Source organism: Halyomorpha halys, unplaced genomic scaffold (assembly GCF_000696795.3).
Source record: "Halyomorpha halys isolate HHAL.00 unplaced genomic scaffold, Hhal_1.1 Scaffold189.1, whole genome shotgun sequence".
In the NCBI taxonomy this organism is placed as follows: domain Eukaryota; kingdom Metazoa; phylum Arthropoda; class Insecta; order Hemiptera; family Pentatomidae; genus Halyomorpha; species Halyomorpha halys.
The window spans coordinates 135594-152729 of record NW_027110118.1 but is presented as its reverse complement, the minus strand read 5'-3'; the positions used below and the strand labels follow the sequence as shown (position 1 = coordinate 152729).

The 17136-nt window shown below is 28.9% G+C and overlaps 2 protein-coding genes across 2 annotated transcripts in view; one reads left to right on the top strand and one right to left on the bottom strand.

Moving 5' to 3' along the window:
• The window catches only part of Rbbp5 (retinoblastoma binding protein 5), a 14653-nt gene extending 6568 nt beyond the window's left edge, over window positions 1-8085 (bottom strand). The window contains exons 1-8 of the mRNA XM_014418335.3: window positions 7904-8085; window positions 7787-7812; window positions 7530-7702; window positions 5726-5843; window positions 3550-3660; window positions 1925-2097; window positions 1720-1839; window positions 627-780 (exon numbers count right to left, since the gene is read on the bottom strand). Of these exons, the coding sequence (XP_014273821.1) occupies window positions 627-780; window positions 1720-1839; window positions 1925-2097; window positions 3550-3660; window positions 5726-5843; window positions 7530-7702; window positions 7787-7812; window positions 7904-7922 (894 nt within the window). The 5' untranslated portion in view covers window positions 7923-8085. The remainder of the gene's footprint in view (window positions 1-626; window positions 781-1719; window positions 1840-1924; window positions 2098-3549; window positions 3661-5725; window positions 5844-7529; window positions 7703-7786; window positions 7813-7903) is intronic.
• Window positions 8086-12358: 4273 nt separating this feature from the next.
• Window positions 12359-17136, top strand: part of LOC106679268 (multidrug resistance-associated protein 1) — a 44263-nt gene continuing 39485 nt past the window's right edge. The window contains exons 1-3 of the mRNA XM_014418332.3: window positions 12359-12754; window positions 15073-15168; window positions 15587-15763. Coding sequence (XP_014273818.1) covers window positions 15124-15168; window positions 15587-15763 — 222 coding nt within the window. The 5' untranslated portion in view covers window positions 12359-12754; window positions 15073-15123. The remainder of the gene's footprint in view (window positions 12755-15072; window positions 15169-15586; window positions 15764-17136) is intronic.

Here is a 17136-nt window from a genome sequence, read left to right as displayed (position 1 = left end):
AAATATAATTCTATTATCCATTTGATATTAGTGTTCTTAATTAGAACCCAAAGTTATTTCTTTTATATTTGAAGAAAGTTTAAAAAAACGATTCAGATTCTTTTTATTTTAAATTTTATATTTTTTAAAATTATTACAATATACTGACATTTAGTCACACTTTGTAGAACTTCATCAGAGTTAAAAAGATACAAAAACATCTAAAAATATTTTGACATTCTAGGATAAGATACAAAAAATCAAATTAAGGTAGGGTTTAAATATGTTAATATAAGTGAAAAGAAAATCAAATACAAAAAAAAATTTTTACGTACTGATCATTCTATATTTTATACTGTAACTATTTTTATTTTTTATTTTTGATCATTTGTATATGATTTTTTTTTTCACTTATATTTATATATTTCAACCCTACCTTAATTTACTTTTTTGTGTCTTATTATCCTATTATGCCAAAATATTTTTAGTTGTTTTTGTACCGTATTAGCCCTGATGAAGTTCTATAAAGTGTGACGAAACATCAGTAACTAAATAATGGTTAATTATTTTTGTTTTCTTTTGACCACACCTCTGACCATCTTCTTATCGTTGTTAGTTGATGCAGAAATACAATTTGAATTACTTACCACAACATCCAGAAGCAGTTCACCTTTGGTACCATGTAAGATTTTCACAAGGTTGCCGAATCCCTTCTCCCAAATGTAGAGGGCATGCTGTCGGGACGATCCAGCACATACGTATTCTCCATCCCCAGAAAAGCAGCACTTTTTCCACATAGTCCTAAATAAAGATTTAAAGGATGTAAAAACTAAAAAATTTATAAATAAATGTTTCTCATAAGATAATAGGACTGAATAAAGAATATACTGAATTAAACAGGAATTAAAATTCCAAAAACATTTATAGTCTTGGCCTAAACTCCTGAAGCTGAAGAATTCAACAATTGGAAAGTAATTTTGAAAGCAAAATTATGATCATGGCTACTTTCAATTAAAACAGAGTTTACATTAAGAGTATTCATAATGTGTTAAATGTAAAAATTTTTATGATGCTAAATGTTACAAGCATACAATTGTGAGCAGCCTAATTTAAAACCCATATTTTATGTTAAATGCAGAGGAGCTCCTAGCGGATTTTCTGGAAAACTATTGTTGAAACCTTGTAATTTTTACGAGATAATAAAATTTCCAACAGCTTCCTCAATCTCACTTGTTCCTTCCTTCCTTTCCTAGTTTTTTTTTTCATTAGTTTATTATTATTTTTATCCATTATTTTATTAGTTTAAAAATGTCCAAAACAAAAATCTACTAGTTAGCTATTCTAACCATGGTGGGCATGAAGTTTTTATTTTGTGGGACCGCCACTGAAATAAAATTCGCTTCACTACAAACAGCCCAAAGCATAGCCTGACTGTTAACGTAGGGGTCTTCATGATTCAGGACGGCCATGCCAGGCTGACAATGATGACTGTCATAATGAATGGCCACGTAAGAGCCCCTTATCTCTTCCACAGTATTGCATAGCAGTTTATTTTAATACTAAGAACTTTGTATGTATAGAAAGCTTTCATTAAAACCTAACAGGGGCCGCAGATAGTTCAAATTAAAAAAAAAAAGAGGATTGATCGATTTTTGCTTATAATCCTCAAATTCTATTAAAGTGTTACATTGTGACAACTGTAGTACAGTAAATCATTATTTTTTATGATTTAATACTTACTTGTTGACGAGATCTTGCAGCCTATGTTTTGGTTCAGGTTCTGAGTCTTTATCACAGTTAAAAACATCATTTGCGTTATATACTCGTATTATTCTGTCTCCAGTGTTTACTAAAAAGCAGCTGTTACATAAAATAAAAATAATGTATGAGCGGATATTTAGATAAAAAAAATTTTATGATATAATTATATAAAACTACAACATACTCTCCACGCCTAGCAAAATCTATACTCTTGATCAATGTACCACTTGAAGCCACTCGGAAAGAGACCTTTTGTTCGAGTTCAGGATAAGAAAATACAAGAACTTTCCCTTTAGAATTTCCAGTATAAATGTACTGCCCTCGTCTATCAAAGGAGGCGACAATGTTCAAGTCTGTCTGTTGAAAAAAAATAAAAAAGAAAAAATTATCATTATGGTTTAACTTGAGATAAGCTTAATCTGGCAGTTCAAGAATCAAATGGGAACACATAGTAAATAAATATTAATAACTGTAAAAATTAAAATAAATCTTAAAAACTATTAAAGGTACTATAAAATAAATGATAAACAAACACTTTTAAGGAGTGAATAACTTCCCCACTCGGCACAAAACATTTTAATTTTTATAATATAACAGTCCTATATAATATATAACAATTAATATAGTAATAAATAATATAATATATAATAAAATAAATTATAAAAAATATAAGTTTTTTATATTACATAAAAAATATAATATATAATGAAATAAATTATTAACGAGTACTCTTGAGGAGTAAGTTATTCAATCATTACTCAGCACACAACAGTGTAAAAATGTAGACCTCCTATATATAGGAGGACCTCCTATATACTTTGACATTTCTGTATTATTAATTAAAATTAAATCTGTATCGCTACAAGCCATGAAGGGTGAGTGGTGCAGTACTTCGTAAGGAAGTACTGTTACAAGACCAACGGTTGTGCAAGGAGCTGATTTGATCAGAATCACGCACGACCGCCAAATTTTTACCAAATTAAAGGTGATCACTTTATGAGGCTTGATGGACCTCAGAGGGCTACCAAACCCACAGGGCTGACTCACGACTACAATAAAACAGAAAAAAATTATCTGCCGCAACCGGATTCAAACCCGGGTCCTTGGAGTAAGTAGTACAGTGCCTTACCACAGAGCTACCCCCTCCCATTTCTGTACTATGAATTACTTAAATAATTACACAAAAAATAAAGAAATAAAACATAAATTAATGATCTTCAACAGGAAGAGTTTCTAGAGACTAATATGAAATTGGTGAATGAACACAATCTTCCTTATTTAAATGAGGTTATTACACAGACAACAACGTATAAATAAGGAGTTAATTTATATTAATTATATAAAAAAGTAAATCAGATAAATAGTTTAATGAATAATGTGATATAGGGTTAATGTTGTAAGCATATGTTAAATTTGTGAATTTGTTTTCTACCAACCTGAAGATGGGGGATAACCCCGAAACGTTGTTGTTTGCATAATAAACTATATATATTTAAGATGAATGGAATAAGGTCCGGGTGTGGTAAAAAAAAAACTCAAAATCTACTTTTTGAGTTGTTTTTTTTTACCGCACCCGGACCATATTCCATTCATCTATACACACGGTCAATCAATAATCTTCCAGTATATATATTTAAGTAAGGAAGATTGTGTTCATTCACCAATTTCATATTAGAAATAAAACTGTAAACATGGGCTTAATAATTAATTTTTTCTTTTTTTTGTTAGATATTTTAAAAAATATTTTCAATTCTTAAAATTTATTTAATATTAATAGCCAATGAAATAAAAACATGAAATAATACATACGTCATCATCAGGAGGAACCACTTGATGCTTCCCATCAATATCAACGACGACCGCAGCGTGCCTCAATGGGCAAACAAGGAAAATTTTATCATTTCGAGGATGGTACTGGACCTATAAAATGAAAATTAAAGTAATCATCAAATGCATCAAAAATTAAAGTTCAACATCAGAACCATAAACAATGTTTGCTGATATGTCGTTCATCAGTCTGAGTATAATCTTTAATTATCAAATTACTAATACAACAGACAGCAAATGTTATCATATTAAAAACAAAACTATGACATAGTAATACTATCAAAATATGGATCTTGTCTAATACTTTTGAAATATGGAAATATGATCCTCCATCTATTATTATAATCAAACCAGCAATTTTTTTTTTCTGGAGAAGTTTGTATATTTTCATTTAAAAAAGTTAATGTTTCTACACTATTTTTTTTTATGAAAATTTGTCAAAATATAACATAATTTCAATGTATAAGAATGTCTTAAAGCCCAAAGAAAGATTCATTTTTTATCACCTTTCCAGTTGACTTTTCAACCATTTTTTTTTGTAATTAAAATAACTGTATACAGTTAGTTGGAAAAAATACTTTATTTAAGTAAGCTTCATATGTATAAGAGAGACGTGGAATTAATGAAGATCTCGTTCCAAGAACAGTACAGGATGAGGAACTAACTAACTAACATCGAGACAAGCTGATTGGGACTTCCAGGCACTCTACTCCATGTTTTTTGAGGTATTAAATATGTGTTGAATTGTGATCCTTCAGCCACCAAACAGACACTCGATTCCCCACCAGCCCTCTGCCATTGTTTTGAAGTATTGCGAGCGTCATCATCCACCAAATTGTCATCAGCCCTTCGCCATTTGAACTACAGAGGCTATCTTGGAAGAGATTTATATATTGTTATTTGATACGCCCGCCCATATCGACAAACTTCTATTCTTCGAATCTACTGTGAGTGACTTTCTTTTGTTATTATATCAAGAACTGAGTGTTTTTTGTTTTATATTCATTATATAATATTAGAGAGTTAATTATTTTATGTTCTCTCTGTTTATTATATAAGATTAAGGTTAAGATTTTTTTTTTTATATTTAAGCATCTTAATTTTCTTTCTCCTTTGTTGATTATTGTTTATTTAATTATAGAAAGGATTAATATAATAAGTTAATATAATAAATATATAAACGTTATTATTTTCAGAACACATTTTTTTTTAATAATAAGAGGGTGTAGTATATTTTATTTGTTTGTATTTAATATTATTAAATTTGTATATCGGTTGGAAAGCATATTTTCCTTTATTACTTTATTTTCTGTATCATTGTGTTTATTTGGAGGGTTTTCATTACATGGTCCTCCTTCTACTAATAAAATCGAACCAGCGATAAGTGCTTTTTTTACTTTCATTCAGGGAAAACCCCTCGCCCCAACAGGCATTATGTGATATTCTAATCCAACTCCAAGAGATTTATTTTTATCAAGCATTGAAAAAAACTTTTCTTTTTTAACACCTCTAATAGATTTCAACATAAGTGTTAAAGATTAAAAACCCGAAACGAAGAAAATATGGTGAGGATGTCAGTAGACATACAAATACTCTCTTTAAAAGTGCGCAATGTAACTAAAACAACAAAATACATCGACAACAGGTGGATTCATCCGTAACAATTACTGAACAATCAGTATCGGCGTGATTGTGGGCAAGAGCCCCAGTTGGATAGTAATATTTATAGTAATAAAATTAATAAATAAAAGGAAGATGGTCTGGGTGTGGTCAAAATAACACAAATCAGTTTAATTACTGTTTGAGTTCTTTTACTTACTAATCAAGATATTTCATGTTACTCAAGATGTTACTTACTTATATTCCTCAAAATATTTTAATTCTTCTACTTGCTACTTTGAAATATTTTACTAAGTACTCAAATAAGTTTAATTCCTATAAGAATTAATTTGACCATACCCGGACGATCTGCCTTTTATATATTACACACAGTCAATAAACAATCTTCCAATACTAGAGTTAATATTTTTACCTCTCAATAACTCCAATGAACTCTTTAAATTTATTCTTAGTTTCATAAGTTTGAAGCATCAAAAACTATCTAAATATAAATTATGATATAAATATACAAAATCTCATACACAAAAAAAGGCTGTACCTTTAACACAGGAGAAGGAAATCGGTAGCGTTGCTCACATTCCCCGGAAAGAACATCCCAAATACAAACATTGTTATCGGTTGATGCACTAAGCAATTTGTGTCCATCTCGTGACCAACTGAAAAAGATTAAATTTATTTGTAATGCCATAAAAATAAAAAATAATTAAGTTTTTTACAACTAATATATCAAATTTAATTATATATTTTCACTTATGTAGCGGAATTTTGAAATACTTCTGTCCATTTCACGAAATCTTTGGATGATTGCAAAATATTGCAGTATATTCATGAACTCTTTTTATAATTTTCAAATAACATTTCCAAAAGGTTTTGAGAGATTACAGAACAAAAACATTTCAATTTTAATCAATGAGATTCTTGCAGATGCAAAAAAAAAAATTAAATCTATAAACAATGGAGAGAAGATGTTTTAAAATTCCAATATTTACTTGTTTAAAAAAAGAACTAATAAAAATTTAAATCTCAATAATTAAAAATACCTTAAAAGTATAATTATGCGTGATCATGGTAAATAGTCAAGATATTTCTTTAGTTATTGGGGGAAAAAGGATCAAAACATGGTACTAAATGTATACCTCCACTACCTGCCAAATTGGCAAATCGTAACATGGACATTTAGATTGATCGTGTAGAGACAATACTGAAGGATCACTGTGAAAATTTGAAAAACGAATCATTTAAAAAATTTTAAATGGAGGGAGTATTAAAAAAGTGATGGGGAGACTGTGAGTGCAATGTCGCATCTTGAGGCAAATATCAAAATAATGGCTAAACAAATTTTCTGCATATTACGAATTGAGACATTTCACAAGATCCTAACTGTTTAGGATCTCATTTATTCATGATTGAATCAGTCTGGCTTTTGGATGACAACTGATATTCTGACTGACCATGTGCTGACCCTTTATGAAGAAAAGTCAATCATTGTTTTTGGTTATAACCTGACACAATAAATTGTTTTATATTTACACAAATTTAGATCCTGAACTCGAGTGAAAAGAATTTGTTAGAGGTCTGTTTGTTTTTTTAGCAAATTGAACCCAATTAAAGCATAGGTTGTAAAAGACAATAAACTTATGGTAAAGCATTTCCTCTGTCAGGGCTAAAAACATACAAGCTAATTTTATTAGTCAAATTTAAATCTTACATACTCAACTTACATGCTTGATATAAACACATCACTCAGTACAGTAATTATTTAAATCAAAACAATTCGGTGAATTCAACAAGTGCTATATGAATAAGAATTGTAAGAAACCATAATAATAATTAAAAAAAAAAAATTATACAAATTTTAAAAAACCAACATAACAATTATATTTTCTGAATCAAAAACCAATAAAGCAGTTAAAATTTGTTATTAGTGTCCGTATTAATAATATCAAAATATTTAGAAAACATCCTCCATTTGAAACAATTTGGTCCTAACAAAGAAAAAATCAAAATTTCAGGCCAAAATTATTTTCCTCATTCCATAATATGAGTTATGTTAAACAAACAATTGAAAAAATTGATGGGTATAAATGGCATAAAACAATGTAATTTCCAAGATATTGTTTTAAATCTAAAAAATTGAAAATTTATTCTGAAATCATTCGTTCAAACTAAAAATTTAAATACATAACTAGTACTAGCCTGAATAGCCAGAGATGAGCCAAGACCTATAAGTAAAGAAGCAAACAAACATATCAAGTGTGTAATTTAGCAACTTTTGCTAAAAGAAAACAATAACAGTTAAAAGAATTGCACACTTTGATCAATATTTTTATAAATAAATTTACCTGATTGAACAAACTGGGTGCATATGCGCAGTTATAATCTTAGCGATTCCTCTAGTAAGGAAATCCCAAATGACAATTCTTCCATCATTACAACCTACAGCCAAAAGAGTTCCTCTTTTATTGAATGCACAAGTAACTGCTAGGGATATGCAGTCTAAAGTACCATCAAACTCCTAAACATTTCAATTAATACCAATAAATAATTATGCAAAAGTCAGCATATACACAATAACACTAAAATACAGAAAAAGACTTACTTCAGGATAGTTCTGACCAAATGATTCTGCAAACAAAGAGAACAAAAGAAATATAAACAATTTTAATATATGAAATCATTAATGTTTTAATTTCCAAAATCATTAAATAGTACTAACCTAATAGTTCCAAATTCATGATTTTCAAATAGCGTTTGACTTGGTTTCAAGGCAATGGACGTTATAACAAAGACATTCTGATTTACAACAAGGATTAAAGTGCCTCCACTTCTAAACTACCCCAAGCAGGTAGAACTGTAAACATCTTCGAGGTTTCAGTTTTGTAAACACAATCCAAAGAAGTATAAAAAAATCTTCGATAGAGGTTGTCAGTTTAGTTCTGAAAAGTGACGTCAGAGCTCTCTCCAAGTGAATCAGATGTTGAAGAAATTAGAACTTTAATTTTTATTTAAAGTAATCATTAGAGGTATTCATGATCTTTAGTTTAACATGTTAGAGCGTGTAAAATGGAAAAATGTATGTTAAATGGAGAAATATTTCCTTCTTTTACCATGTAAAAAATATATAACATATAACATGGCTGAGAGTCAGTTACTAGGTCTGTTATAGGCCACTGTACTAAAACTCATAATTAAAAAGAAATAAAGTCAAATCCACAGAATTGTTTGCTAGCATTTTTGTTAATTTACCATTTTGTAGAAATGTAAAATTGATTTATTTTATCGAAGTAGTAGTGTTAATTAGTTTATTATTTAAAAAATGTAGCATCCAACAAGATATTGATTTAATATAATTTTAAAATAACGTCCAATCCGCGAAAAAAAATTATAATTCTTAAATTCTTTTCTGACTGGACAGGAATATTGTGACGTCAGTTGTCGCTAGGAGAGCTTTGTTTTTGTTTGTTCTTTGACCAATGTTTCTAGAAAATGGGGTGTTATCTTGGGGTGGATCCACATGTTGGCCGCTCGCCATGGATCGGAGGCTCGTACAAATGCTCGGCAAACAAAGAGCGGGCCATCCACATGTCAGTGTTATTCAGAGAGGCAAGCATGGCGGACATACTAGTGGTTTCAGCCATTGCACTTGGATTGTATTATTTTTATTACAAAAAAAGAAAATTAAAGGAAAATAAATAAGATTAAATTTAAAACTTATTATAAAAATTAACTACAACCTCCTAACAGTTCTCAGTTGCAGCTAGACATAGAACAATGGTGGAGATGCTACACGAGCGCCCTCACGAACCCCTTTGATCTGTGTCCAAAAACCGACTTAAATTAAATAGAGAATGACGTCATGCAACAGACCAGCTGATCTCGCCACTGTTTTATTTGTTGTCGTATTAGGTTACTTGCTCGTAGTTTTTGTTTTGATTGTGTTAGTATTGTTTTGGATGTTTTTATAAATAATAAAGTAATGGGTGACAATAATAATAGTGAATCGAAACAGAAGTAAACAATGACATGAAGTTTTGGAAGGGAAGGTTATAAAACAAGTTGCTCAGAAAATCCCCTAGAACCTCTTATGCATTCAACATGACTTTAAATAGGGCTGCTCACAATCCTATACTTATAACATTTAATATAGTAAAACATTTTACATTTAACACAACATCATGAATACCCTTATTAATATGGACAGGGTTGTGGTAAAAAGAGAAACATAAATAGTTAACTACTATTTATTTTTATATTAGGAGTACTAATGATCTATAGTTTAACATGTTAAATAAAAAAACTCATGTTAAATGGAGAAATATTTCCTTCTTTTACCATGTTAAAACAATATGACATATAACAAGAGGGGTATTCAAAATGTTGTGTTAAATATAAAATGTTATAATTTCAAGTCATGTTAAAGGTTAACTACATAAGAGCTCCTAGCGGATTTTCTGAGCAACTTGCTTTATGTTTAAGTTATTGTATAAGTTTGGCTACTGAATGTCTTGTTGATCTTCTGACTTGTGGGGAAAAGAATCAAGATGAGCTAATTGACAACTGCCATTACACTATTATTATTGTCATCCATTGCTTTATTATATTTATAAACTTCCAAAACAATACTAATACACAATCAAACCACAAACTACTAGCTAAATCAATAGAACTTTAAGATATACAATCTGAAACAAGAGTTATTGAATCCGAAAGTTGCGATTATTTGGATGAATCCTTTAATTAATTAAAACACAGAGAGCACAAAAATTTGCCTGTTGGTCATTCTAAAATAATACTAACTGAAAGTAGACGTGTGGACGCAGCACAAACCTTTGGTTTGTGACCAAAGGCTGACACCCAACGTGGCCACTAATTCTGGCCAACTTGTCCTAGCCAATCCAAATAACTCATCCACACCACATCCCAAATGTATCTCCTATCGCCGATTATGAAAACAATTCCTATTAATTTATTCCCGTTGACACAAGGCTAATTCCTATTTTTTGTACTCGCTTTTTGATGGTTTAAGAATTCCTGAGTGTGGATTCTTGTAGGTAAAATACCCCTTCGATCTCCTAATTTTCCTCATCTTCAGGAAAGGATTCAAAAATTAACGAGGGAACAACCACCCAGACCCCCTTACCCTAAAGAACCCCAGCTGAAATAAATTATATTATCATCAATTATATTGGTAATTTACTGTTACATTCGAATATCCCACGAAATAATAAACAAATAAGTTCATTCGTGTTGAAAATGAAGAGTGGATGGAGCTAAGTTAGTACCAATTTATTTCCAAAATATTTATTAAACAGTCAACATTCTCTCTCCGCTCTCAGTTTCCTTATCCACTTTATCTAACTCAAACCATTTACTCGCTATTAATTGTCAACAAGCTGATAATTACGTAAATATATGGTATGAGAATCTAAAAAAAAAGTCAAATTAGTTTAATCTATCACATCTTTCGCCCATTTTACTCGCTTATAGTTTTTATTGCAGAAAAAAGAAAAGTCTAGCTCTACCTCTCGAAGGCAGGTAAATGGGAGAAGAAAATTCACCTCTCAAAATTTTTGATGGCATAATAGTAATAATAGACGGGAAGAAAAAAAGGCAGTTATTACACCCCAATTTTTTATTACTTTAATGAAAACTATGTATAATTACTAGTCAAAACTGATGAGTCTGCCAAGTATAAGTAGGGGGAATGAAAAATGGTGACTGTTCCAAAACCTTAAAAAACGTTATTTTTTCATTCGGAGCTCTATATCTTAAAAACTACCTACAACACAAGAAAATTTAAAAGAACATCATTTAAAGGAGAGTAAATTTGTTGAAATATGAGCCCTAATCGAGCTATTTACGTCCAATAGTTCTCGAGATATAGCTTTCTAAAAAGCAACATTTCTTAAAAATCTACTGAAAGATTAGTAGTTACTTAATTTATTTTGAGAAATCTATATCTCAGGAACTCTGTGACGTATATATGCCTATTAGTACTCAAATTAAAGCTAGTTTAACATACAATAAAGTAGTTTATGATCTTTACCTTCGTAGGAATAGTAGTTTCAATTTTCTAAAATAAATTGATTTATTATTGTTAGGACAATAAGTTTGAGTTTTGAAAAACTTTATTTCAGAAACCATAGAACGTACAGATGTCTGTCAGCACTCAAATTAGAGCTATTTAAATTTACTATAAGTTTATAACGTTTATTTTTGCAGTAGTTTTTATGAAATTTGACAAAATCAATTCACAAACCGTTAATTTCTAGTTGTTCGTATAACATTTGATATTTGAAAAAATATATCTCTAGATCCATAAGATGCACATATGTCTGCAAGCACTCAAAATAAAGGAAATTTAACTTACTATAAAGTAGTTTATGACACTTATCTTCGTAGGGGTAGTAATTTTTATGATATTCGCATATGAATATAAATTGGACAAATGAAAATTTGTCCGAACAACTATAAATCAATTTATTTTTAACAAATACCATGAAAACTACTACTCTAAGACGATAAACGTCATAAACTATAGTACATTAAACTAGCTTTAATTTGAGTGCTAATCTGTGCGTCGAATGGTTTTTGAGATATAGATTTTTCAAAATAAATTCACTAACTACTGATCTTTCAGTACGTTCTGTACAACATTTTTATGAAATATTGCTTTTTAGAAAGCTATATCTCGACAACTATTGAACGTAAATAGCTCTATTAGGGCTTATAGTTTAGCAAATTTACTCTACTTTAGATTTTCTATTGTTGTTGGTAGTTTTTAAGATACAGAGCTCATAATGAAAAATTATTTTTAACGTTTTTAAAAAACTGCCATTTTTTATTCCCCTAACTATACTTGGCAGACTCTTCAATTTTGACTAGTAATTATACATAGTTTTTATTAAAGTAATAAAAAATTGAGGTGAAATAAGTGACTTTTTTCTCCTCTTGTACTTCAACTTTTCTCTTCCTGAGCATTCTGGTAGGTAATTCACGCATTTTTTTGTTTATATTTGGGTCAATGGGAAAAATTAAGAGTTAGGCAGTGATTGAGGAAAAAAGAAAAAAATCAGTCTGGGAAGGAAATATGTATAAGAAACCAGGGTGGAAACGCCAGATGGCTTACCCATCTCAAACCTAATTCTCTAGAGACACATTGTAATTTACTTTTTACATATAAATGAACAACATAAGTTAGATGAGCAAAATGATTACCTAATATAAATATTAAAAGTGGAAGCAATTGAAATATCACCAATTACTGAATGGAGGGGAGACTTTCTCATCTAGACAATACAATGTAACCTTCATATAAAGACCATTCATAACCAAGACTCTTGTTGTACTAAAAACTACTACTAAGTAGTAGCAATCCTAATTCAGGATGTCATCATCTTGAATATGAGTCAGTATGATTTTCCACTTGATACCTGGAAGATGATTGATAACAAAATTAAACAAAGTTATCTATTATAAATAGTAATGCCACTAACTCAGCTGTCTGTTGGATAAAACTTCACAGAAAGAAAACAAATCATTAGTATAATACTATCTTTATTACTGAGTAAGTTCATGATGTATTTAATATCATTATTATAATTTTTAATTATGTATTATTTTTTCTGATAAAGTTTTTAGTTTATTACACAACTGGAAAATTATAACTTATCTTATTGGATGTCAGGATATGTTCTTGGTGGCAGTCAATAAAGGTATAAAATAACAGAAACACCATTTATTAGCTGATAAATTTCATGAGTAACTAATAAATAGTTTTTATGATATTTTTGTTCTTTTCTTGATCGCCTGCAGGATCATCTTTCTTCAATTTATTACACTAATCTTTGTTCGTAGTTCAAGTTTTAAAAATGTCCGTGAATATGTAATAATACTTATTTCAATTATATAAAAAGAAGATGAAGATGATCCGGTAATAAAAGCTATTCTGAGCCAAAGTTTTGCCCCACTTTGCAGGACTTCCAAAGGTCTAAGAAGATACAAACAACTTTTTAGCCCTGAGGAGGCCATGCAAAGCGGGGCGAAACTTTGGTTCATAATAAATTTACAATACACGGTCAATCAACGATCTTCCATTATTGTAATTATATCACTACTTTATTTTGATTTTGGCACTGCTTAAAAAAGAAAGGATTTACTTTTATTTTATATTTAGCGGTACTTCAAAGAGAGTACTGTGAACTTAGATTTCTTTCTATTCTTGGATCACCCTTTGGACTATCCCTGTTTGTTAAAATTTAAAATGTAACCAATAGTCCATGTTACAATCTTAGGAATGTATCCAATGCCAAATAATATATATATATATATATGTTATACCTCTATCAAAGAAAAGTAGTGAGATTTTAAGAATCTTGTGGTTATCTTGAAATTTGATTATTTCAAGTTTTTAGCCATTATTCTTATACACACATCCATGATAGCAATGAATTACTTTAAGAGAAAAAGATGGTCAGAGAGGTGAGCTCAGTTATGAAGAACACTACTGAATAAGAAGATGGTTGGGTGTGTGGTGAGTAAAGAATGCAAATAAGTAAAGACTTATTTATTAGTGCCAACGTTTTGGCCGAAATTTCAAGCCTTCATCAGAGCTCAGAACAAAAACAAGATAACTATCATAATGAATAAAATGAATTACAGAATGATTAGAAGATAAGAAAATCTAGTTAGTAAATATATGTTTAAATTGAAAATTATTTAAAAAAAAGTGTTGGAAAAAGTGAGAAATATAAATGTATATATTTTTTATCACTATATTTTCAATAATTTTCATTATGTACCTATGTTTACTAACTAAATTTTCATATGTAATTTATTATTTGTTCTTTTCTCTTACTTAATTTTAATATTACTCATCTCATACAGCATTTATCTTCTTATAATACTTAAACTATACATATCTTTCAACACTATTTATGTTCCATAATTTTAATTATTTTATTATTTTCCAATCAATCTGAGTTCCTTTTATTCATTATGGTTTTATTTTATTTTTTTGTATTTAGCCCTGAAGGCTTGAAATTATGGCCAAAGTGTTTGCAATAATAAGTAAGTTTAATAAGTCTTTACTTATTTGTGTTCTTCCCTGACCACACCTCAAATTATCTTCTTATTGATATATATCCACAATCAACTATTAACTCACCATGAAGAACACTAATATGTGGTACTTATTATGTTGACTGAACATTTCGGCCTGAATTTCAGGGCTAAATACAAAAATGATAATCTGATGTTGTTAAAATAAAAATATATTACCAGTGACATGGTGAGAGGGATGCACTGGGATCCTAAAGAGCTGCTTTACCTCTCACATGTGGGAGATAGAGTGGTCTCAGGGATCTTCAGGTTGATTGTGTAAATATTGTATATAAAGTGTAAATGCGACTGGTGATTATTTTATTTCTTTATTTTTTCTTGTATATAGTTTGATTATGCTTATTTTATTTATCCTTTTGTTTGTATATATTTAAACAGAATTTTTTTCATTTATTTATTTATTTTCATTCTTATATTATTTTATTTTAGTATGAATGTAATCAGTTATCATTATTACTTATTGCCCAACAACCTTGTGGCAGATTGTAGTATTTATCAATAAATAAAAAGTTCAGTGAAAATAAAAATAAAACAGTCTAACAAGATAAATATTATAATAAACGGAGTGAAAATATAAAATAAGAAAAAATTAAAATTATATCGTATTCTATGGTCTATTATAAAGTCATTGTACTTTAATACTAAAAAATTACAGAATAATATGAAATCCAATATTTAATGAGACTTATTTTTCCAGTTTATGGTGTAATAATATTTTTTAGCAGTTTAATTTAATAAATTGATGTCATATTAATCTTTTGTTAGGTTGCCAATTGATGGTGTAAGAAGGTGTTAAAATTGAAAACATTAACAAAGATGGATTCAGGAGCTTTCGTTAATTTTTGTGGTTCACCATTTTGGGTATGTGATAATGGTGTATGATTTGCTTTCTTTAAATGTAAAATATGTAAATAAGATATTTTATTGAATATTAATTATCATTTCATTACTGTGCAGAACTAAGAATAAATATTATTAAAGGATAACATTGTATAGGAAATAGTTAAGCAAAGAATCACAAAATATTAAAAAAAAAAAAAAAATATATACTTATTTAGTCTTTCAATAATAATTTTCTCTATTTTGTGATCAAATATGTTTTATTTGACATATTAATGATCTAAGTGTGCAAAATATATATAAGAAAGACTAAGAAATTTACCATGGCTATAAGTAAAATTAGTATTGTTGAAATTGAATGTCCTTTTCTTCATGATTATGAAGAAATCATTATATTGAAATATTATGGTATTTTAAAAAACATTTTTGTGTTTCTTAGGTTAACAACTTAACATGGAATACCGACTCTCCGAAGTTTACTCCATGCTGGGGAAAAACTGTTCCGATTTGGATTCCATGTGCATTCCTATGGCTGTTTTCAATTTATGATATATATAGTATGCGCTCCAGTAAAAAAAGAAACATTCCATGGAATTGGAGAAACAATACTAAACTTGTATGTTGAAGCATTTTCAAATTTATGTTTTCTTTTCAACTGACAAACATCAAATATTTTAAAATTAATTATTTAATGTATTTCTTTATACAGTGAGTTCTTGAAACATTAGTATTATTGTGTTAGTAGTGACTAACTGCCTTGATGATTTAAAATGTTACAAATTTACTTATATTATTTATTTTTTTGAATCATGTTATGTTTATATGATTCACTGTGTGTGAACTTAAAGGAGGTAGTCATTGACAAGAAAAACAAAAATAACCTTCTACTATTTATGACATCATTTTAATTTTGAAAAGTCCCTTTGTTCATTGGTTACATTTCTACCCGCCATAACAACTTTGATGAAGACCTACATTCAAGTCGAAACGTCAGCAATCAACAAATAGTTAAAAACTAGTTTTGTCCTTCTTGACTGTCCTGGCCATCTCCTCCATATTTATTTTTTGTTTTTAAAATTTAAATTGTATTTGTATTTTGTAAATTGTTTTGAAATTTTTTTCAACTTCTCTCATTTTATTTATTAGAATTTTCATTTAAGTAGTGGGTTTTCTTAACCTGAATCACTTCTCTGATATTTAGGTTATTAGATGACAGAAAAAAAAAATTCAAATAATGTCAATATTATTATTAGTCAATTCAGAAATCCAATCATAAATGTTTTAATTGAAGGGATAAGTGAATGAAGGAGCTATGTAACATTTTTTGATTTTTTGAATCTTCAGTTTGGATGAAGGGGGTAGGTGCCCATCTAGCTAGTGTGAGGTAGAAATGGGCAAAAATTAGCTATGGATGAAACTAATAGCTTAAATTGCCATGGCAACGATATTTATTTATCAATAGTTCATTCATGAATAAGGGTCGTATCCATGGCAACTTTATCTATTAGTTTCAACTATAGCTATTTTTTGTCAAACTCTGGGTGTGAGGTACACAAACCTCAAAATCCAATTAATAACTGAGATAGATTTATTAATTATTAGATTAACTGAGATGTAGAAGGGGCTATGTACATTTCAAAACATAATAAGCTCCAAAAAAAAAAAATTGAACCTTGTTTTCTTAAAATTTACTATTTGTTATATAACCCCTTCAATTAATATAGTGTAATAATTTTAAAAAATATTAAAAATAAAATAAAAAGAATCTGAATCGTTTTTTAAACTTTCTTCAAATATAAAAGATACTTTGGGTTCAAATTAAGAACACTAATATCAAATGGATAATAGAATTATATTTAACTTTTATAATGTAAAAGGACTCTTAATTTTATTATATAAAAAGAGAGAGACTCTTAATCTCAGGGCGTGTGATTGCTAGACAATCAGAATACAGATACAATAATTTCTCTTAATTTAAATTAAAATCTA